Source organism: Phaseolus vulgaris, chromosome 8, assembly GCF_000499845.2.
Source record: "Phaseolus vulgaris cultivar G19833 chromosome 8, P. vulgaris v2.0, whole genome shotgun sequence".
NCBI lineage: Eukaryota > Viridiplantae > Streptophyta > Magnoliopsida > Fabales > Fabaceae > Phaseolus > Phaseolus vulgaris.
In genome coordinates, this window is record NC_023752.2 from 42532474 (window position 1) to 42556758 (window position 24285).

General features: G+C 32.5%; 1 protein-coding gene across 1 annotated transcript; it reads right to left on the minus strand.

Annotated features, from left to right (window-relative positions):
• Nucleotides 1-550: 550 nt before the first annotated feature.
• On the minus strand, nucleotides 551-8325 carry LOC137827086 (glucose-6-phosphate 1-dehydrogenase, cytoplasmic isoform). Its single transcript, XM_068633298.1, has 16 exons — nucleotides 8102-8325; nucleotides 7364-7569; nucleotides 6974-7059; nucleotides 6523-6589; nucleotides 6224-6410; nucleotides 5464-5621; nucleotides 5307-5375; nucleotides 4988-5046; nucleotides 4703-4739; nucleotides 4150-4221; nucleotides 3516-3663; nucleotides 3274-3369; nucleotides 1861-1931; nucleotides 1238-1353; nucleotides 1004-1049; nucleotides 551-920 (listed from the first exon to the last, which is right to left on the minus strand). The coding sequence occupies exons 2-16, from the start codon at nucleotides 7538-7540 to the stop codon at nucleotides 753-755; spliced, it is 1557 nt and encodes a 518-aa protein (XP_068489399.1). The 5' UTR covers nucleotides 7541-7569; nucleotides 8102-8325; the 3' UTR covers nucleotides 551-752.
• Between the last annotated feature and the right edge of the window lie 15960 nt (nucleotides 8326-24285).

Here is a 24285-nt window from a genome sequence, read left to right on the forward strand (position 1 = left end):
TGACTTGGGCGCTGCTTCTGACTCTCTTTTTGGCTAAGTTATTTATGCAAGGTACTGCCCAGTGCATAGCTAACTTGGGAGCGCGATCTCTACTGGAACTGGCGAGTTAGGGTGCCCTCGTACACCTTCCCTGTGGTCTCGCCGGCCGCCTTCATAATCTGCACCACTTTCATCTCTGGCGATGTGCTTGCTCTGGCGATCTCCAATCGCTTGGTCGCCTGAGTTTACATCTGGCGACTTCACCTTCTACTGGGCGATCGCCTGGTATGCTGAAGATCGGAACACGCCAACTTAACAACTGGCGACTTCACGAGCCCCCGACTTCCTCCCCTTCTGTCAACCTGGCGCCTTGTCAACACGCCTACACTGTAGCTTGGTGCCACGTCATCACTTCCGACTACCAGGACGGTACAGTTATAATTTCATGCTCTTGAATAAGATTACAAGACATTTATGATTAGTGGGTAATTGTTTTGGTTGGTAAATAAATTAGAATAATAATGATGCTGTGTGTCTTGAAGAAATTAACACCTGATGCCAATGCAAATACTAGTAGTAAATGGACTTCATTTTCCATTTATTTTGCATCCAAAGACAAATCTATTACACAAACTGCGTCAAACACTCTTAACATAAATCCAAATGCTTGATGCACATCCATGAGGAGTGCTTCAAAGGGAAAACCTCTCAAGCTTATTGTGTATTCATTAGAAACTGAAACTTCCTCATGTTATTACATTTGGTCACTCTCTCTACAAGGTAGGGGGGATCCATATGTAGCCATGTGTTTGAACATAGCCAGCTTGTTCAAGTAACTGATCTGCTTCTGCAGGACCTCTGCTTCCTGCTTTGTAAGGGATTGGCTTGAACTCCCGATCATCAATTCTGTGCAAAAGTGGGGTGAAGATTTCCCACGATGCCTGATAAGAAACAACCATAAAAGCCATTAAGTTTGTGAAGCAGACTCTGTACCAATACTCTACCAAGCATGCAATCATCTTACCTTCAACTCATCTCTGCGAACAAAGTGTTGCTGATCACCTTTAATTCTGCCAAAAACATTCCAATTTCCATTGTTATTTAATGGTAATCTATTTGTTTCTGACAACGGAACTTATTTCTAAGTAATCCTAACACTTCTGAGTTCTATCACTACTGCATGGTGGACTTCTGTGTATCAGTACTAGCCTAGAAACCATTGACAGACTGTAACTATGAACAAGGAAAAGGAACATACGTGTCAAGAATTAGGCGTTCATAAGCCTCTGGAATGGTTATCCCTTGATACCGTTGTCCATATGACAAGTCAAGTTCACTTTGAACTGCAGACATCTCTAGTCCAGGTTGCTTGACCTGCATGATAAGGCATTCAACTAGTCAGTCCACTCTTTCTTTATTGTCAGTCAATTAATTTTAGTATTTTATGTAGATAGCTTTAACTAGCAAGCCACAAACCTAACACATATAATTTGCAAAACTCAAGTCCCATTTCTATAAAATATAGTATCTCTATTTTTGAACGGTTCAGTAATTTATTTATTCTATTTAATCATCAAGTATTTCTTCAAGTATTATTTGACAAAAAACTAGTAGTGGGTGAACTTCTTCAATAGTGTGGCAAATAGATTTAGTCGAAGCAACAGGAAAAATAAACATATTATTCTATTTACGTTTGTAGAAAAATGATTCTAAACTGTGTATTGCGAAATATAGATATTCAGTACACTAACATTCATTTCAGTGCTACTTCAGATCCTAAATAAATGAATACAACATATACACAAGAGAACTGTAACATTAAATCAGATCAAAAAGTGACATGATCAATCTCATTATGGGACATTAGAAGGACAGCCTCACCGTAAGCTTCATGTAAATAGCTTCAGAAGGCTGGAGGCGGATAACAAACTCATTTCTCCCCTGCCTTTGACCTAAAATATTAAAATTAAGAATTATATTTATCTAAACTGATATTTTTGATGACAATGAAGAATATATGCATGCTAACATTGATATTAATAGTCTGTGTATTCATACTGGGCCAACACGTAAAGAATAGGTGTCTCCTTTGTAATTGTGGAATATAGAGATGAAATTAGTCATCTAAGATTTTTCAGTTTCCACTGAAATATAGTTTAGAGTATGAAATATGTTTATGAGTAGTGCAATACTCAACAATATAAAATGATTGCCAACTTCTTCAAACAGAAGAAACAAGGGATAATCTTTTCAATCAAAACAATAGACAAGACACCAAAAGTGCTAAAGACATCCTCCTAGATTGTCATGACTCATCACAAAAAACTAGAATCATAGGAGCCAACAAAGGCAGACAGTATTTTATTGAAAAACCCAGAAAATATTCTCTGTATATGTAGAAAATATCATCAACAGTTGGGGAAGATGGTTGGTTGTCTATGTATTTGAGTGTAACCCTGCGGTGGCGAACTGGAATGATCTCATAAATTTTATTTCGGATCTGATCAATTCAATAAAAAAATTTATTAATCTATTTTGATCCATTAAAACGTTTAATTAAAAATTAGATCCATTCGATAAAAACTCAATCCATGCTTTTGCAATTTTTTCATGGATGGATATCCAATCCATCAATAAAAATGATATATTTTAAAATATTAAATATATGCTTTTAAAACAATGTTAAAAATATAAAACAAATTTTAAAATGATTTTAAAAAATATTTTAAAAACATAAATTTAAGAAATATTTAGTTGAAAAAATTGGTTGGATTATAGTTTATTCATTAAGTATTGATGGAGGATCCATTCAGTTTTGAAAAATAATGGATGGATCATTAATCATCCACAAAAATAAATTGATAGATTTGTACTAGTCATTTTTGTTTTTTATTTTTTAATGGATGGATTAGATGAATTTTCTTGTAAATAGACTGGATAGATGATAAATAAATGGATTGTTTTCTCATCCCTACTCTATGCCACTATCTAAAGAAAAAACAAGAATAAAAGCATAATGCAAGCCTCCCTCAATTCTTAATAAATCTCCTATGCATATTCATTTTTATCTCACCCCTTTGCTCACATAGATCTTTAATCCACAACCTTTCCTTTTATTTCTACTCTGGTTTAGCAGAGATCGTCTTATCTTTCAAAGTAATGACATTCTTTACTATATCTGACTCCACTTTCACCTTCAAGATTGATGTAGCGTGCAGCCAAAAAGAAGATGCATGACAAACAAAAGCATGATAAAGAGAGAACACCCAGATGTCAAAAGTTATAGTGACATACACTTGAAAATATCACCAGGAACATCCTTGAATTGAACCCGTATCTCAGCCTTTCTAGAATTTAGGGCCTTCCCTGCTTTTAGTATGAAAGGAACACCTGATGCAAAAAAAAAATTATATTTCTTTTAGGCACCAGAATGAATATGAACTACTTTTATTTTCCAAATATTTAGCGTCTAAGAAATTAAGAGATCTCCGGTATCCTATTTCTTTTTGGAAAGAAATGCTGAAATTTCATCTGACCTTCCCATCTTTCATTGTGAATTCGCAGAATAACAGTAGCAAATGTTGGGGTGTTTGACTCGTCAGGCACAGTTGGGTCATCTGTATAGCCTTCATATTGTCCCAGAACAACCTCGTCATCTCTAATAGGGAGCACTGATTCAAGAACCTGCACTTTTCATATCAATTAGAAAGAGTTATAATCTATAGAGGCATGCCATGACTTATCTTAAAAACTAGGTGACCAAAAAATGCAACATGGAAAGTTTTAGGATCCGAGTTATTAAAATATCCCTCTGATGCAGGGCTAGAATGTAAAATTAAATTTAAAAAGAGAGCAATGAATTGTATTTCTGAGATGATTTACAAATGTGATTAAAGTCTTAATTTATAAACGATTTACAACCTAATTAAGGAAAGAAATGATAGGTAACGAAAGTAAAAAATAATAGATGATTAAAGCTGTACAAATAAAATAAAATCACTAATAAATCTGTCCTAATTAATAGAGAATGAAATTTGCACTTAATTATAGAATAATTGTCCTGATTATGCAACAGGTACTGATATTGATTACTTAGCGTTGGGATTAGATATGAGGAATAAATGAGAAGAGAGTAATAATTCCATGAAAATTCAGTGGAAAGAGGCACACCTTCACTTTCTCATCCCGAATGTGCTCAGGCTTGAGAGAAACTGGTTTTTCCATAGCAACCAAGCAAAGAACCTGAGTTGGTAGAAAAATGATGAACATATTATATTTGGTTGATAAATTTCTGATGATTTAATTAATGGATAGCATTTTTCATTTGGTGTTTCTTCAGTACATTATTAAACTAAGTGACAGTTTTAAGATATTCAGCAAATCAAACGCATTCAGCACAAGGCTTTCCTTAGTTCAATCTTTGAATTACTAGTTTGAGTAGTTTCCTTTATTTTTACTCTAATTTATCTTTTCAAATGACAAAGTTTCCTTTAGTGCACATCCAATAGTTAATAGTTTTAGTTTCAATCACAGCTAATAAAACATTGTAGCACTGAAGATTTTATGCTAAAATTTAATTCTATCAAGCACACCCTTAATAAAATTTCAACCGCCGAGAGACGTGAATTCAAGTATTATTGCTGTATCTCATCATTCATCAGAAGTTCCTACTTCAGAATACAATAATAATTGCAAAAGTCAGTATATGAAATCAGGGCATCACCTGCAGCAGATGGTTTTGAATAATATCTCGAATAATTCTGCAAAATAAAAACACAGTAAATTGCAATAAATAATTATAACTTATTTAATAATTATTGAAAAATACACCAAAATATTTCAATCATGGAAGTTACTTAGGAACAAAATTAGAATTTTCAATATCAGCAAAAATAATAAAATTGTCAAGCAGAACCTTGTTTTCTTTCAATAGCATTTCATTTCATAATCTACAATTGGAAATCAATAATCATATGAGAACTTTGCTTAAACAAATTTCCGCACGTACCCGTACTGGTCAAAATATCCACCACGGCCTTCAGTTCCAAAATCCTCTCTGAAAACTATCTGTCATAGAATAACAGCCAATCAAGTTTAAAATTGTGGCTTACCAACTTTGGTAATTCAGTAATTGAATTAGATAAGGCAACAAAAGACAGTTTTAAGCCAATATTTGAGATGGTTGTAAAACATGAAGAATGAAAAAAAGGTGGATAGATATGATAGGACAGACTATGAATTGGCAGAGCTTGACAAATACCTTTTCTAAAGGAAGTTTAAGTAACTCTTAACCCAAAATTGTAACTTTAACAATTAAAATTTCTCACCTGCACATTGTCAATGTTGTCACGGTTCCAAAGAGGCAAGAATAACCGATTTGCAAAGCGAAGTACCAACTGCCAGTGTATGTTAAACGAAAATGGATTAATCATCAGACAAAATTCATGAAATAAACAAGTAAGCCATTGCATAATCATTAAATACCAAATTCTGCACTAGTTCCTTTCCCAAGTAGTGATCAATACGGTAAATCTGTGGTTCCTCAAACAACTTTCCGATCTCAGTACTAAGTTCCTCAGCAGATTGGAGATCCCTACCAAAAGGTTTCTCAACAACAACACGTGTCCATCCACCAAGATCAGCTAGGAAAAGGAGCAGATGCAGCCATATCAACACAAACAGAATTAGATTTCTGGATAATAAACAGAAACCTTAAAATGTAAAAAAATATACTCAAGACAACTCTTCTTGTCACATAAGGTTTTAGTCTGTGCTGAAAAAGAAATGAGACTGAAGATGACTTGAAGCCTAAAATCCCCTTTGCAAATTTTAGCTGCCTAACAGAAATTTCAAGTTTATTCATGATTCTTTCCTTTTATCTAAACACCATAAATATAAACAGCCACCTGTAACTATCTTGTGAAGCCCAAATCTTAAACCAACCACTAGAACGAGCTATATCTCTAAGCAATACCTCTATTTAGCATCATTATCAGGAAAAAGATCTTGCAGGAAAGCAAACAAGTAACCTACATTTAAATAAAAGTAAAAAATAAGAGCTTCTTAAAGTGAATCCTGTGGTTCGGAGAAGACTAATGTTTGACCAAGCATTAGTCCCAACACTTGTGGAACTATGGATCACTCTCCCTTTCCTATCCCCGACCCTCCGTCAATAAAAAGCAAGGGGTCATTTGCAATCAAAAAGGTAATTATCAAAATGATACATTATATGATAGCATCATACATTTATTCATGCAACAAGTCTTGATCATCTTGCAAACAGATGGGTATACTGAAGGAGGAAGAGCAAGATAGAAAAGCCTCCGAGATAATCCCTCTACACTGTTTTTCAAATATTCATGCTCTGAAATCTCTTTATCCAACAGGCGAAAGCCATCCTCAGAATCATAAGAGCCACATACATATTTGATCTAAAAAGAAGAAACAGGGAGACAGAGAATAGTCATTTTAAATCAATCAAAAGTATTATGCAGTGAGACCTACAAAATATTGGTAAAATTGTTCAAGACACCCAGTACTAACCAGATTTAAAAACTTCTCTAAATCCTCCAACTGTTGGGGGGACGCACCTTTGTCGGGAACAAGATAGCTGCACATCAAATCATATTTGCTAGGCTTAGAAATTGTTTAAACATGTATCAAGAGAATACATGAATTAATAGGATAGGATGAAGCATACACTAAAATAACTTGGTCAAAGAAGCAGATAACAAAAATTCATGAGAATACTGTTCACAGAAAAAACTTCACAATAAATTATTTGGCTAAAAGAAAATAAAGATCCATCAAGTATGCTGCATTAACGATTTAGGCAATTTAATGGACAGAACGGCAATTGCAAACACAATCCAGTTGCATCAAACAACATCAGCAGTTCTGGAGTAGCAGGCTGTAAGTGATCTATACAGTTTATTTACTCTTTACAGAATCTCAAGAAAAAGATATAGACTTTTAGTTTGACAAAAAGTCTCACCTCCGCAACCGGTTTCTCAATTCATCATCAGAGATTTTTGTCCTTGCATAGCCAAAAATATGAACTTCGTCAGGTGGTAAGAATCCCTGCAAACAAAGACGCTAAACGTTGGAAACAGTTGCTTTACGGGAACAATCTTATAAAATATTCCAGGAAATTTTCCACGAAATGATGAACTAGTAATAGACATTTAATTTTAGTGCCAGAAGCATGAACAATGAGTGAATAGAATCTTTTCACACAAAAAAAGAGTCACGGTATTCTGAAACACATAAAGCATTGCGTCCCTTATTCCAGTATCAGTTCCATGATCATCATCACTCAATATTCCTCACTTGGACAACAGTTATCAAACGCTAATAAGCATTGTCCACCAAGATTCTGCTTTACCTGCCGGTATAGGTGGAAAAGTGCAGGAAATGTCTTCTTCTTAGCAAGATCACCGGAAGCACCAAGCACAACTACAGAGAGGGACCCAGTTTCAGGTACATTTCCTGGCTCTCTTGCTAAGGTGGATTCGCTGCCAAAGCTAGCTCTTCGTTCAATGTGCCACTCACTTGTTCCCATCTTCTAGCAGCACCGGATTACGACAACCACTGCAAGAAATTGGTAATTAGCGTGATCTAATTAGTATCTGGTATGAAATTATATGCTAATATCTAAAAATGATTCTAGTGATAAAGATAAACTGAATAATTATATGCGACCAGAATTCAGAAAGCAACAGGGATGCTGACACTGATTACCCATAACACCGAAACATGGAAATGAGCGATCAGAGAAAATATGACCAATCCATACAGTAACAAATCAAAAATCCAAATAAATGCCCTTTGAAATGGTGCATACAGTGATTCAGTCCAATCTCAGATATTATTCACCAAGACAAAACTATCATATTCTGAAATTCACCCAGAAGGAAAAAGACAAGTAGAATCCAGAAGAATAAAAAACAAAAGCTTTCACAAGTTTGCCAGAGTGAGAGTGGAGAATTGGAATTTAGAATTAACCTTGAAAGCAAAAAAAATGAACAGGAAAGAAGAGATTTTGCATGTAGAAAGATTAATAAAAACATGAAAAAAAAGGGTGATTCTTCAACACACATGCAAGGAACAAGATGGAGAGTACCAAGTGATGAAGAGTTAGCTGAAACAGTGGCTTGATGATAAGGTTGTGCAGTTAGAGAGAGTGAATTGAAAGAGAGAAGAGAGTCTTTTAAGGTTGTAAAACTCAAAACAGTTGCTGGTTTCTTCACCAACTACCTCCGTAGCAAATGTCAGCTCATAGGTCAGAGCCCACATCGCTGACGCATATTAGTCTTTTACTTATTTCTTTGTTTTCTCCCTACTTTCATTTTTTCTGTTCAGACCCCTATTTTGGACCGTGCTGATAAAGTGCATTACGAATGCATAGTGAATTGTTCTCAAGATTGCAGTGTTAATTATTTTTGCTAAAATTAAACTTATGTTTCTTTTTTACAGTTTAAGACTATCTACTAACGGTAAACTAAAGTGAAATTTTATTTATCATTTTGGATAAATTTACGAGAAATTAGTTTTGGAAGAATAAAAACACAAATTCAAATTATTATATCTCTGAACAATTTTATAAATTAATTTTAGTTTTTGTAAAAATATTTTATCTTTTATAATTTGATTTTTTTAATGTATATATTATTTGGTCGCCCTTTAACAATTCTTAAAAGTTATTCTTCAAAAAGTTTTCATAAATTTATTATTTGAGACAATAATTTATATTTAAAAAGCCTTAATTTTAGGTTTTTTATATTTTTTTTTCTAATTTTAAAGAAAATACTTTACTCTAGTAGCAAATCTTTTCACCTGAAAAAATTGAATCACACAATCTTATAAATAGAATCACATAAAATAAAACTACAACATTAAGTAAATATTACACATCAATATTATTATTGTGTCTTTTAAAACACTTTAATAATCATTAAAAGTTGTTTCTCACTTCATACATTTTTATACTAAATTCATTTTTAATACAATTTAGTGTTGAATTTAATTATTGTAATGCTAAAAAAGTAATTAATTTAATTTTTGTTGAAAATAATTATATCCTTATAAAAACAATTAAAAAAACAATTAAATTTATGAAAAGAGAACAAGTACAAAAGGATAAAAATAATTTAAAAATTAAAAGTTATACTCTCTAAACATAAAGTACTTTTCTCTTAATAAATGTACAAAAATTAATCTTAAAAATAATTGGAAAGTGTATTAACTGATTGACCTTAGTTGGAAAGTAAGATGGAGAAATCATTTCCTACTATACTCATAATATAAAAAAAAATACAAATACTTTATGTTTTAAAATATAAAATTGTTTAATATATTTTATATTGACAAATGTTATTTCATGTGCTCACATCGTAATTTTCAAATGCATTAACTACATCATCAATACAAATTTACATTATTAAAATCCTTAATAAGTGCAGGTGGGAGAACGAATGCGTTGGACAGTAGGAGGCATTTCTGACAAAGCTGGGCCACAGATCACTAAGAAGATAAAAAAAATCATAAATAAAAATAAGTAAAACTATAGTATTCTTTCAGAAGTTAAAAATATCAAATTATCCAATTAAAAAATTATTGTCTAAATACAATATAAATTGTTTAGATATATCAGTTCAATTTGAGGCAAGTGACTTTTAGATTCTGTCTCCACACCTTGATCCATTTTTTTAAGTTTATAAATTCAAAAATGAAAAAAAAATTATTACAATTAAAAATTCATTTATAAATTAATTGAATTAATAAATTGATTGGGAGTTATATATAAGAAAATATTATTTTGTTTGTCTCTTATTTTTATTTTATTTTACTTTTATTTCTAAACTCTCAATATAATTTTTTAGATTTTTTTTAATTCTTTATTTTTTTTTTATTTTTTAACATGTGCTTCATTTAGCTTTTCATATTTTTTTTTAATTTTATATTTATTTTATATGATGACACGTATTTTTTGAAAAAAAGTTAATACAGTTAATTTTTTTTATATAATTAAGAACCATTTAAGTCATTCCTATCTTCAATAAGGATCGATGATAAAGACAGAAAGAAACAGTATTCAAATTGATGAAATAAACAATAGGAGTCAATCATGAAAGTGGGAATATAAGATGTTTATTAAAAAATTACCATATTGAATTTTTGATATTATTCTTCTACTATACTCTTAAAGTATACTAATTTTAATATTTTATAATATATTAGATACCTTCTTAATGTATCAAAATAGTATATTTTAAACTTACAATAAAGTGTAATATAACTCAAAAATTACTTATTTATATGTCAACACTAATTTTTTTTTTAAATATTTTTATTTTTTAATCCAGCAATTAAATGTGAATTTTATTTATATCATTAAATAAATTTGCTTGTAAAAAATAAATTTATTGTTTTAATATGTTGGTTAAACATTCACTAAATAAATTTTAATCTTAATAATTTAAATATCCAAATTTAAAGTTTTTTCATTCTTAAAATGATAATTATTCTTACTTGATACACAATCCGTGTTTTATAATACGATTAGTATTGTAACTTGTGTCATATATAATATATATGTTATTTTATATAACATAAAAGTTTAGTAAATAATTATTTTTTAATGTATTAGTTATATTATAATCAAAATTTATCATAAAAATTTTGAATATATAAAGAATATTTTAGATTTGTATAAGATAATTTATATTTATAAAAAATAATTTTAATTATTGATAATATTCCAAATATAAAAATTAATGACAATCATTTTCGTAAAAAAAGGATATATTTTTTTAAAGAAAATAAGAAATTAATAAAAGAAGTTTAATGGTTATCCACCATAATTTGAAATTTAACACGGTGAACCAATAAAAATAAATAGTATTAATATAAATTATACATCTTTAAAATTATTTCATACTCAAAATTGTGTTACTAGAACTTAAATATTAAAAAGTATTATTTGAAACATAAATGACTATCATTTGTTTAACATTCTCATTTAATAAAGTTGTCGTTGTAATTTTTATATTCCTTCCATTCACTTTTTTTGAAATCTTCATTAGAGGATTAAGACATAAAGTCTTAATTTATAAAGAATTTAGGAAAAACTTATTTTAAGATCATTTTTTTTTTATTTTGTGAATGAAAATTTTATTTAAAATTAAAATCTTAAATTTTAATAAAGATGTCATATTTTACCTTTTAAACTTATATCTCATTATCACTTATAATAAATATATCCTAAAAGAGAAACAAATATAAATATTTTCCAAAATCTAACATTTATTAATACTTCATGCATGCATATACACAAACACACACACACACATATATATATATATATATATATATATATATAAAAGTAAATGACAAATAAATTAAAGAAATAAATACATAATTAAATAGTAATTGATATTATTTTTAGGCTTAGTAAAATAATTAATTAATTAAATTTATACTGATTAAGAGTATACTTCATTTAATATTATTAATTTTATAAAAAATAAAAATATTTTTAAATTACTTCTGTAATCATATACATTGAAGATAATAACAAAGTTTATATATAAAATATATTTTGAAATAATAATATTAAAGAAGATTGAAGAAGTAGTTGGAATTTTATTATATTTAAGTTTACATATATTTTTGTCTTATTTTTGAGTTTAGAGGGAGTACAATACTATTTTATCTTCTAGTTGTTCTTTCGAAAGCTATTCCTCCTTGTGTTTAGGGATACTCCTCAGTAATGAACACAAAAAAAATAGTACTACTTATATTGAAGAGTTAAAAAATAATTGAAATTTTTTAAAATATATTTTACTACATCTGTATAAATTAAATGTTTGTTAATCAAGGTTTTTTTGGTGGAGTGGTATGAGTTATACATGTTAACAACATAAATATTAAATAATAATAGTAATAAAAATATTAATAAATATTTCTTAATCTTTGTATCAGAATCTCAAAAGATTACTGTTTTTGAGTCGAAGGCATTAATAATGTTTATGAAATTTAAAACATTAATTGTATTATTTAATTCCCGTGTAAAAATAAATGAAGATAACATATAGAAAGAGGATAATAATTAGGGGATAATGCCAAACAACTTTCACATTATCCTTATATTTTAGATTAAATTATTGCTATGTTACATGAACATTTTTAAAACAAATAAAATTATAGTTCTTAAAAGAGGTTGTTATAGATTTTAAACATCATCTACCAACCCAAAAGATGAAAGCACGTGGAACTTCTAATTCCTTTAAAACCTAATTAAATAATCATATAATTATTCAGATTTTCTTGTACAGAACAAATAATAATTAAATAATAGACCTTGTAAAGAGAAATGAAGTCACCAGCTCTGAAAACTACAGTAGCATTCATGAGTTCATACGACCCACCTAACCCCGGACTGCAAATTAATTAACTCTTTCTTTAGGCCCCATTGTGCAAAAATTCTGATTTTGCAGCCACGCCATTCACACGTTCGTTGGATCTAACCAAACTTCTCATCTAACAGCACTGTCTGCACAAAATAACACTCTCTTCAGAAAATAACATTATCTTATAGTATTATATTCGATATTTAATACACACATTTCGATATATATTTGAAAAAGATGTTTCTGACTTAATAATGTTGCCAGTCTGATTCCCTGAGGGCTTGACATGCATTGGTGTTTTAATTTAGTTTCAAAATTATTGATATTTAAAAAATGATTAAGATATCTTTACAACTTATGAGTCTAAATGTACATATCAAATTTCAATAGTTAATTTTATTAAATATAGTGGCGGTTTAGATAACTAAGCTAGTAATTTGTTACTCTTGTTTATATTACATCAATTTGTTTTTTCTCAAATTTGTTGGGTTTAGTTGAGAATACGTACTATCAAGTAGATTTGGAGGTTGAGAAAGTGATTGTACTCTTCATTTTTGGTTGTTGTGTATACATTTTTGGTTGTTGTGTATATGTATAGTGAAATGCATGGAAAGAATGGATAGAAACGAGAAAAGTAGCGTACCCCTAATTCAGAAGAAATGTGTGAAAAGTGGGGTATGTGAAGAGTGATTTACATATTATTATTGTATGGTTGAAGAATGTGTGCATTAATGGTGACATTAAAATCATTAATTGTAACATGCAAGATATGCATATTATATTGGTGCAAATTTCGTCTTAATACAAAATGTCTATTTTCACACACAAAATTTCATGACAGGGTCCAAATAAAGTATACAAATATGATTACCTTTAATTAATACTATTGGTTCTACAAAAATTTGTGTCAATTTTTTTCTTTAATTACAAACTCCAAACTAAAAAAATATTATAACCATATAAACATTGTCACATAAATATTTTATTTTAAATAAAAATATATTAACTTTTACAACTTTAACATAATATTGTTTTTGTAAATTTTTAAATTATTCAATTATTTTAAAATATTGATTTCAGACACATTAATCATATCATCTACAATTTTTTCATTTAAATCTACTCACATTCAAATCATTTTCTCTAAATCCAAACAATCTCACTTTCCACTCTTTTTCTCTCTTTTTTTCTTTCTCTTTTCACTTTCAATCTCATCTAAACACACTCTAAGTGTCTGTTTGGATCAGGGGGTGCACTATTCCTGTTCCTGCAGGGTGCACCCCCTATTCGAATTAGCAGATGAAAGGAGGTGGGAGGGCGCAGAAGGGTGAAAAAGGGGGCTAAATGTTTCTTCTCAAAGTTGCAGAGAAATAAGGAGGAGAATAGAGAAAGTCATACATAAATATATAAAATGACTTATATATCCTCATTCTATTCACAATATTTATTATAAATTATTCACATTTCACATTTTTTTAAAACTATACTGCACATATAATAAAACATAAAAAAATATTAAATATATTTTATTCCAAATATATTTAAAATAATGATAATAAATATTAATTAAAATCATTTAATTTAATTTCAAATAAACTGTAAATATTCAAGAAATATTTAATATATTCATAATAAAAATAAAATATAAATATTAAATATATTTTTAATAAAAAAAATACCTATATACCTAAAAATATATATATTTAGAATAATAAAAATTATTATATTTAAATTATATATTATAATAATGTAGATTTTGATTTATTAATGAGAATACAAAATTCATTTAAATATTTAAATTCTAAAAATATAAATAATGGAATTCAATTGATATATTATAGTAATTCATATTTAATTAACTAAAATGTGCTTTAAATTAATTAATATTTCATTTTTCTATTTTTTTTTATATATAAGGGTAAATTTGTAATCTTATAATTTAGACCATTAAAAATAATTTAAAATACCTTTACAACTATCACATCACTTACGTATTTTAATAAACTTCTCACACATCCACTCTAACATACCGCAATCCAAACACACTCAACTTTCTTCACACTTTCTTCTCAAATCTTCACACTCCCACTCCCCCACACCCTCAACTTTCCACTCCCCAATCCAAACAAAGCATAAATGATCTGTTAGAATTTAAGTAACATCAATCATTATATTTAATAAAACTAATGGTTAAGATTTTGTGTGTCTTTTAAACTTGTTGTTCTTATAAGATCTACAGGGATGAGCTTCTCCTTTTTGGATTCTTCGAGGTATCTTTGGCATTCTCGGTCTTTTCTATCTCTCGTTCTCTCGACCTTTTGGATCCACGCAGTAGGAGTATATGCAAATGTGCTCCGATGCTCAAGTAGTTTGAGTCTGAGTAAGTATATCAATTTAGGGTCAAAATTTCCTTACCTTGTGTCCCATGGTGTTCACATATTTATAGTGATATCTTTGGGGCTTTTGACTGTATGGATGATTGAGTTGGACCAAATCCAACCCAATTACTTCTCAATCATAAATTGTGGGGCGTTTAATGTGTGATAGTTTGTTAATGGTGTTGTTAGACTTTGTGTGTTACGATATGAATGGTGCAACACATTGAGATGTCGGGATATCGAGTTGAACCTCGGTATCTCAGACACTTGAGTACTATACTACATGATCTCGACATCTCAAACACTCAAATAATATACTATAAGACCTCGTTATCTCGATACTCGATAGCACATTACAAAATCTCATCCTCTCTTGTTAATTTAACGAATTTTAACACCTTAAAAAAATTAAATTGTTTGATATTATCCCAAACATATTCATTTTTGTTATCATTATGTTCTTGATGAATTTCTTCTACTTATTTTATTGATAATTAGTTTGTGTTCAAAAATCTGACAAGTTATTTTTAGTATAGTCTTTCTTTTAAATTCTTTATTTCTATTCAAGCAAATATGATTGATGTACAGTTTGTTTTAAAGATGGTTAAAATGTACACTATTCTTACAATTCACGAGACCCGATATCCCCTATCGAGCACCTCTTCTGTCTTCACGTCAACTGTTCTATGGATGTTCTGTCTGAGACAATCCGAGAGGGGAGGGGGTGATGTGAACCCACTAACATGATAGGGATATGATATGGACATGTTATGGATTCAATAAGAGTTGGAATATGATTAGGCACTTTTTAAGAATTGGATCAATGTTTTTAATCATTCAAGAACTCACCAAATCACAAGAACCAAGCCAAACTCATATAGAAACCCATTTTTGGACATATGAACCGAATGAAACAAAGAAGAACACAAATGCACCGATTAAAACTTCAAGAAACACAATTAAAACCATAAGAACAACAAACTAAGACAATCTACCGAACCTTAACACAAACTAAAAAAGTTCTACCGATTGAATCAACAAGAAACAACAAAGACATGTTTTAGAGTTTGTTTTGGAATTGAAATGGAAGAAGAAGATGAATAGGAATAGGAAACTTATGTGGTTGGAGCTCTTGGAATTGTGCACGCCACTTGAAGGATGGTTGGCTTCAAGATGAGTGTTGTTGCCGCCACTTGAGAGCCCAAGAATTCACTCAAGATAAGACTAGAAGAGAAGAAGACACAAGCCTCTCTCTCTCACTCACCAATTTGGTAAAGGTTCTTTACTCTGAAAAATCAATCTTAACTTCTTATTTCAAAGACCTAAGCACCCCTTTTATAATAGAGAGGGCTGGTCACAAATGTACAAAAGAAGGAAGCTTGAAAGGTCACCTTCTAATTTCTTTTAAGACAATTTAGCGCCTAAAGAGAGAAGGAGTGTGAAAAGGAACTCTTCTAGTCTCTTTCTACCAATACTAGCGCCTAAAGTGTTATACAATGGAGGTGTCTTTTAGGTTTCCCACTTTAGCACATCCTAAAGCTATTCTATATTATTTACAAATTTATACAAAAGAAATTACAAAGAAAGATATTAATTGGAGCCCATTCTTGAATGCTTGTAGTATTCTTTTAGGCTTGGTCCTCTCTTTATTTAATTTCTTCTTTATTTTTTCGAAGACTAGAAGGAAGAACTTTAAATGCTTGGGTGAATGGCCTCTTCCTCCATTAGTGAAATCCTTTTCTACTTGATCTTCATCATACTCCCCGAGTTGGAGATAATTCGTCCACGAATTTTGAATCCCGGTATATAACAAAGTCAGTGTACTATCAAAATTAACAGTTGAATAAGAGAAAGGAAAACATGACTTAGAATTTGTAAGTAGTGGGAGTTCAGAAAAGGAGGTCCTATAGATAGACCAAGTTGGAAAAAATTGTTTGGGAATGATGATATTTTTTGGAAAAAAGTCCTCTTTAATGGTGAAAACCATTAGGAGGTATGAAAAAACCATCCCTAACATTCTTTAACAAAAGATGATGGTGAAGTAAGAACCTTTGGTAATGAAAAAGATAAGGAAGGAAAACACCTTGGATGTGAAAGGATAAGAGCCATGTCAACTCGGTCTTCTTTGTCTTTTTCATTGTCACTTTTGGTAGGTGGTTGAGTTAGGTCTTGTTTTACCTTGTTTATCATTAAGGTTCGTTTTTGTGAACAATGAAGAGCTATGTGCCCAAAACCTAAACATTTAAAACATTTTATTTTTGAAGTTTTGGTAGGTGACTTAGGAGATGTAGAAGAATTCTTTGTAGAAACTTGTTGGTTAGAAAAGGTAGCGTTTGAAAAATTTGAAGGAGAAGGTTTAGGCGAAAGTTTGTTTTCATCCTTCTTTGAAGATTTGTAGAAACCATCATCATGAGTATGTTTGAAAGTTGTTTTCAAAAGGTATGATTCCACCTTAATGGCTAGGTGAACCACTTTCTTTAAAGAAGAGTACTCATTTAATTCTACAAAATCTCTAATATCTCTTCTTAAACCACTTACAAACTTAGCTATCTTGGATTCTTCATTTTTTGCATAGGAGTTCTAGCCAAGGTTGTTTCAAAAGCTTTAAAGTAGTCATCTACCATCCTATGTCCTTGATGAAGCCTTTGGAACTTCAACAAGTTGTGATTCCTAAGAGGAGAACAAACCTCGAGCGCATACACTCTTTCAAATCATTCCAAGAGACCACGGGAGGCCTCTTGTTATAACCAATGTCCCTAAGAGTTTGATGCCACCATTCTTTGGCATAGTCCAAAAAGTGTAAAGAAACTATCCTAAGTTTTTGGTCATCTTGGACCTTATACACATGAAAAATATGGTCAACCTTAGCTTCCCAATCAAAATACACATAACCATCATCAACACCACTAAAAGTAGGAAGATTTACAATTTGAGAAAAAGGCATTGCCACATGTTGGTGTCTATCTTCTAGTTTATGTATTTTCCATTCTTCCTTTTTCTCAAAGCTCCCATAGTTGTTGGAACTCCTTAAAACATGCCCATGATGATGTTGGCCGTGAGGAATGGATCTTTCAATCTTCATGGCAAGTTTTGACAATCTTTTCTCCATGTGTTTTACTTCTAAGATTTGAATCCTTGTCTCTATTTGTCTCAATTCCTCATCTTGTTGTGCAAGTATTGTTTTAGTTTCTTGTAATTCATCAATGAAGTATGCTTTTGGAGGGGAATGACATTTAGAAGGTGCTGCACTTGATAAGGTATCCATTGCAAAATCAAAACAACAAACAAAAAAGAACAAACAATTTCAAGAAAAACAAGGTTAGAAAATGGAACAATTATAGTGCTGTAATGAAAATTAAAAGACACTCAAAGCACTCCAAGAAAGAATACTTCCCTCAACCAATCTGCTCTTGAGGTTTTGGTAACTCTCAAATGAAATATATCAAAGCAAAGCACTCTTTCTCAAAGCCAATACACCACAAAACTTACAGAACAATAAAAGACAATCAAGAAAAGGTTTAAACAAGAAAGGCTATAGCAAAAGGAAAACAAGATATATGACAAACTCAAAGAATAGTGAAGGAAAGACAATCAAGAAAAATAAGGTACTCAATTAAAAGATGGGACACAAAAGAAACCTAGAGAAAAACACTAGAGTAGATGAAGAAAACAAAAAACAGAACTACTGAAATTTTATGTAAACTGTGCGTGACTTTTACAGATTTATCTGGAACTGAAGAAGATGAACTGGAATGTGAAATTTTAACCACTGGAAATTCAAGATGTTATCTAAAAATTGGCACTGGAATCACTCAAAACAAGTAAGCCAATTAATTGTTATAAATTTCCAAAAATTACTGCCAAATCACCATTTTTCCAGAAGCAGAATTTTACACACTGTACCTATTTCATTTATCATTTTTTTTTATATTGAATTTTGATGTACTTCTTTTTTTTCACTTCTTTGTAACAGTTCAAAATACGTAATTCCAGAATTTCAGAAATTTCCAGTAATCACAGAAATTTTAATAAATCGAAACAGTCAGCACATTTTCAAGAAAATAGAGGAAACCTAATTGGAATGAAAAACAGAATTGAGAACTTCAAAAGACACAGTAGAATTGATGTTTCAAGAACTTGTATAGATCTAAAATACAAGAACTCAAATCTAAAAAGAAAATGCACCAAAGGATCAAGAAAACAAACACATAAAACTGCACTCAAAACAAAATGAAGAAACCAAAATTATCAACAAAAGGACTACATAGAATTGATAACATTTTTGGGAGAAACATGACTTTGACAAAACTTATAGAAATTCAAAAATCAAAATGACGCAAACACAATGTATTAAGAACAAGAAAACAGCAAGAAATACCCAAAAATAAACCTAAAACAGAAAGGTAAAGACAAGAATGTAAAGTTCTTGAATTAAAAGTGCCAAAGATCAACTAAAAGACACAAGAACACACCTAAGACTCATGATACCACATGATGTGAACCCACTAACATGATAGGGATATGATATGGACATGTTATGGATTCGATAAGAGTTGGAATATGATTAGGCACTTTTTAAGAATTAGATCAATGTTTTTAATCATTCAAGAACTCACCAAATCACAAGAACCAAGCCAAACTCATATAGAAACCCATTTTTGAACATATGAACTGAATGAAACAAAGAAGAACACAAATGCACCGATTAAAACTTCAAGAAACACAATTAAAACCATAAGAACAGAAAACTAAGACAATCTACCGAACCTAAACACAAACTAAACAAGTTCTACCGATTGAATCAACAAGAAACAACAAAGACATGTTTTAGAGTTTGTTTTGTAATGGAAATGGAAGAAGAAGATGAATAGGAATAGGAAACTTATGTGGTTGGAGCTCTTGGAATTGTGCACGCCACTTGAAGGATGGTTGGCTTCAAGATGAGTGTTGTTGCCATCACTTGAGAGCCCAAGAATTTACTCAAGATAAGACTAGAAGAGAAGAAGACACAAGTCTCTCTCACTCACTCACAAATTTGGTAAAGGTTCTTTACTATCAAAAATCAATCTTAACTTATTATTTCAAAGACCCAAGCACCCCTTTTATAATAGAGAGGGCTGATCACAAATGTACAAAAGAAGGAAGCTTGAAAGGTCACCTTCTAATTCCTTCCAAGACAATCTAGCGCCTAAAGAGAGAAAGAGTGTGAAAAGGCACTCTTCTAGCCTCTTTCTACCAATACTAGCGCCTAAAGTGCTATACAATGGAGGTGTCTTTTAGGTTTCCCTCTTTAGCACATCCTAAAGATATTCTATATTATTTACAAATTTATACAAAAGAAATTACAAAGAAAGATATTAATTGGAGCCCATTCTTGAATGCTTGTAGTCTTCTTTTAGGCTTGGTCCTCTCTTTATTTAATTTCTTCTTTATTTTTTCGAAGACTAGAAGGAAGAACTTTAAATTCTTGGGTGGATGGCCTCTTCCTCCATTAGTGAAATCCTCTTCTACTTGATCTTCATCAGGGGGGTTCTTGCAGTGATACTCCGACGCTCAAGTCAACTCATGTATGCAAGGTTGGCTAGTTTGAATTATAACTGTCATTACCTTTTTACCATGGGGGTCCTCTTCTATTTATACTTTTATGTTCTTGCCGGTTGACCTAGCCACCGTGACTTCAAAGGCAAGCGATGACTCCTCCTCTTTCTGACGGTTTCTGTGCTTGCTATTGGGTGTTGGAGAGCGACTCCGTTGAAACGGAGGGGGCCTTACCTATTGATTGCACTCCGACGATCAAGTCAGTACTAGGCTAAGAAACAATGAGTAAATCAGATAGTAGTTTCAGTCTTAGAAATGGCGTACCTTTACCAGGGATCTCAACTCCCTTTTATAGACTGCCTTTAGGTTAACTCACTCTCCCCACCCCCTTCTCATCAGAACCTTACCTCTAGTGAAATTAGGTTTACTAGGAGGACCTTCTGGTACGTTATTGCGCAATCTTAGTCTAATAACCGCACATAATCTTCCTCTTGGTAGTGCAGAATCTAACAGTATGGCCGCCAAGGTACCAACTCATGTACCAACGTTGCGGGGTCCATCTGTTCTGTAGGTGCCCTAATTCTCCACGTGCCATGCATGCAGCTTTCCCTGAAAACCCTAACGCTCTTGGGCCTTGGCGCCTTCAAGGAATATTTACTTGTGCTAGACCCGAATGTATTACACACACCACATGCATAAACTTTCAAATTAGGTCTTTCTTATATATAGGTTTCAACACATACAATCTCTGGAGGCCCGCTTACGTGGCCCACTATCGTGACCAAACCACCGAGCCGACTGCTCCACAGGTGCCGATGTCTGATGTCGATGTCCGAAGTCTAGGCTAGTACACAAGCCCCCAGGCTTGAGCTGGAACTTGTTTCAGCGAAGAGCCTAACTGCTCGCCTATGGAGACCTACGTGGCGAATGAGTGACAAGACGTGCACAATGCCTCGAGGTGACGTTTCACTACACTTTCTCCCCAACGTACATGTGGCTAGATAAATGGTCGGGGCTCGTTGCCGCTTGCGCTTCCCCTTATACGTCAACCCTTTCGATTCTTACGCTCCCTTCACTGTTCTCTTGTGCATCTTTCAAACATCCCTATCCCTGCTTCGAACACTCTGTTTTCTTCTCCCAAATACCTCGTCCCCTCGAAACATAATCACTTCAAGGTACGTTTTTTTTATCTCATATTAATCTGGTTGTAACTGTGGTGAGACTGTTTACATTTCTCGCACTTGTGATCGTTGCTCTCTGTCTTTCTGCTTATTTGCTCTTGTTTGAAACGCACACATTTCTTCTTCTGAGTTTTTGCATTTTTTTCTTCTTTTTTGTTTTATCTTTTCTCCATAAGATGGATCAAACAACCCCAAACTATCCCTCCTCTAACTACAAATCCCTATACCACTAGGCTTCCAGTGATATGAACCAAAAATACATGAAGATGACCAAGGATGCTATACTTGAAGGGTTATCTCAACAAGCAAATAAAGACCCCACTAATAGGAGAAATGGACAAAGCCCAAAGCATTTGAAGTTCTTCTTATTAGTCTTCTCAAAAGATGAGGTCCAAGCCAATTAATATCTTTTGTAAATAATATAGGAGTAGCCTTAGGAAAGTGCCAAAGAGGAAAACCAAAAAACACCTCTCATGTAAGGCTCTTAGGCGCTACTTTAGAGAAGGAACTAGAAAGACTCTTCCAACTCCTTTCTCTCTTTGGCGCTAAACCCTAAACCCTAAACCCTTGTACAATGACCGACCCTCTCCATTATAAATAGGGGTGTTTGGTACCTTGAATGGTAAGTTGAAAGTTGAATATAGAAATTGAAAGTGAAGTTACTCTCTTGAATTTGAGTGGTTTCTTTGTGAGACTTGCTCTCCTTCTCTTTGTCTTATCTTGTGGGTCTTGGGAATCCTCAAATGGCGACACTCTCACTCATCTTGGAGCCTTCCACCATCCAAGTGGCGTGATCACTCCCATTGTCTTCAACCACATAAGTTTCTTCAACTCTTCATCTTCTTCTTCCATACCCATTCTATATTAAAAACTCTAAAACATGTTTTGTTTCTTGTTCTTATTTTCAATCGGTCAAATGTTGCTATTGAATGTTTCTAATCAATATTTTGTCATTGGTTCTTGTTTTAATCAGTTGGAATTACTTGTTGATGTTCTATTCGGTTCATGTTCTTGAAATGGGTTTCCCATGGGTTTCTTGATTTATGTTCTTGAAATGGGTTTCTTGATTTGTGTTCTTGAATTGCTTGTAGAATCTTGATCCAATTCTTGAAAGTGTCTATTAATGCTTCATCTCTTAATCAACTCACATCACCTAGTAACCTCTTAAAGGAAACCTCTGAGTTCACCACCCACGAGAACATAGTGTTATATAGGAAGAGTGAGAGTTGCCACAAATCTCGTATCTTTGGAAGAGAGCACGAAAAATTTGTGAGGGTTGTGCCTGGTAGGGTAGACGAACCTGTCTGCTGTGATGAGTCATCGAACTCGGAGGGACCATTTTGCTTTATCTACTCCACCATCTTAAAAAAACTCTCCCTTCGCTTACCCTTCACCAGCTTCGAACGAGCCCTCCTTACCGAGATAAACGTTGCCCTCGCCCAACTACACCCCAACAGTTAGGCATTCGTTAGAGCATTCTCCATCTTATGCCATTACTTCGGCCAACTTCCGTCAGTGGATGTATCCCTTTACTTTTTCGAAGCCAAAAGCCCAGGTAAAAAGCTGTGGGTGAGCTTTAATGGGGTCGTTGGGAGAGTACTGCTGACCCTCTTCTAGCAAACGTACAAGGGCTTCAAGGGTAAGTTCTTCAAGGTCTGCTGCAACAAAAGTTGATGGAAGAGGCCCCGACACCAATCCATTGAAAGGCCACCAAAATGTCAAATTGAGGCAACCACTAGAGTTATGGTCAAAGAGGAGTCAAGAGGATGCATTCTACATGTCATAAACTCTAGTGTAGAGTAGACTTTAATTTCTTATCAAAATTAGCTTAGGAACTTTATTTGTAATTTTTCTTAGAATTAATTTTGGCACCTAAAACACCAACCTAGGTAAACTTAGAGTTTCCAAAAACCTCTAAATTTACCAAGGCCGGTCTAGAAAGCCCATGGAGGGGGCGAGCATACAAACTAGACACACCCCTCCCCATGTGCTCATTTAGGCTCCACTTTTGGGAGGGAATTCATTTGAATTTCCCTCCACTTTCTTTTGAATTTCCATCCCTCTAAACACTATAAATTGAGATGCTTGGCTCTCATTTTGAAAGATTAATTCATTAGTGAAATGCTGCCAATTTTGTGCCATTCTCACTCTTTGCCTAAAACCTCTTAGAATTAGGCTCTTAATCTTCCAATCATCACCTTCCAAGTGAGATGGCCTCACCACTCACTCTTCATACTTAGCATGCACCTTCAAGGAGTCTAGCTCTCTACGTGAGATCCTTATTCCACCATCAATCCATTCCGCAAATTCACTAAAAAACCGCAAAGAAGAAGACCCAAATCCATAAAAAATGACCCAACCCTTTTGGATGGGTTTCCACTGTACTGGACTCAGAAACCTGGGCTCAAGAAACCCAAAGGACTTGAAGAATTACCCCGACGCGAGTGAGAGGTGTGCGATTTCCTCTCCAATCTCCGCGTAGTATTCAGCTCTGCCGAGTTGATTAGGCATGAGTATATCAATTGAAGCTCATCTACTAATGCTTGTGCCCTTGCTCTTACTAATCTTCTAAGGCATGATGGATGATGAAATTATGTGTTGGGCTTAGGCCTTAGTTTAGGCTTGGGCTTTTGTTAAGAACACTAATAAGAAGAACTTTAAGTGTTGTGGTCCTTGACCATTCCTCCTATTGATGGAATCCATGGTCATCTCTTTATGGATCTGGGTCGTATCAAATAAGACGTAATAAGTCCCGGACCGAGGGGAACCAAAACTGGAAAACTTGTTTTTCCAAAAATA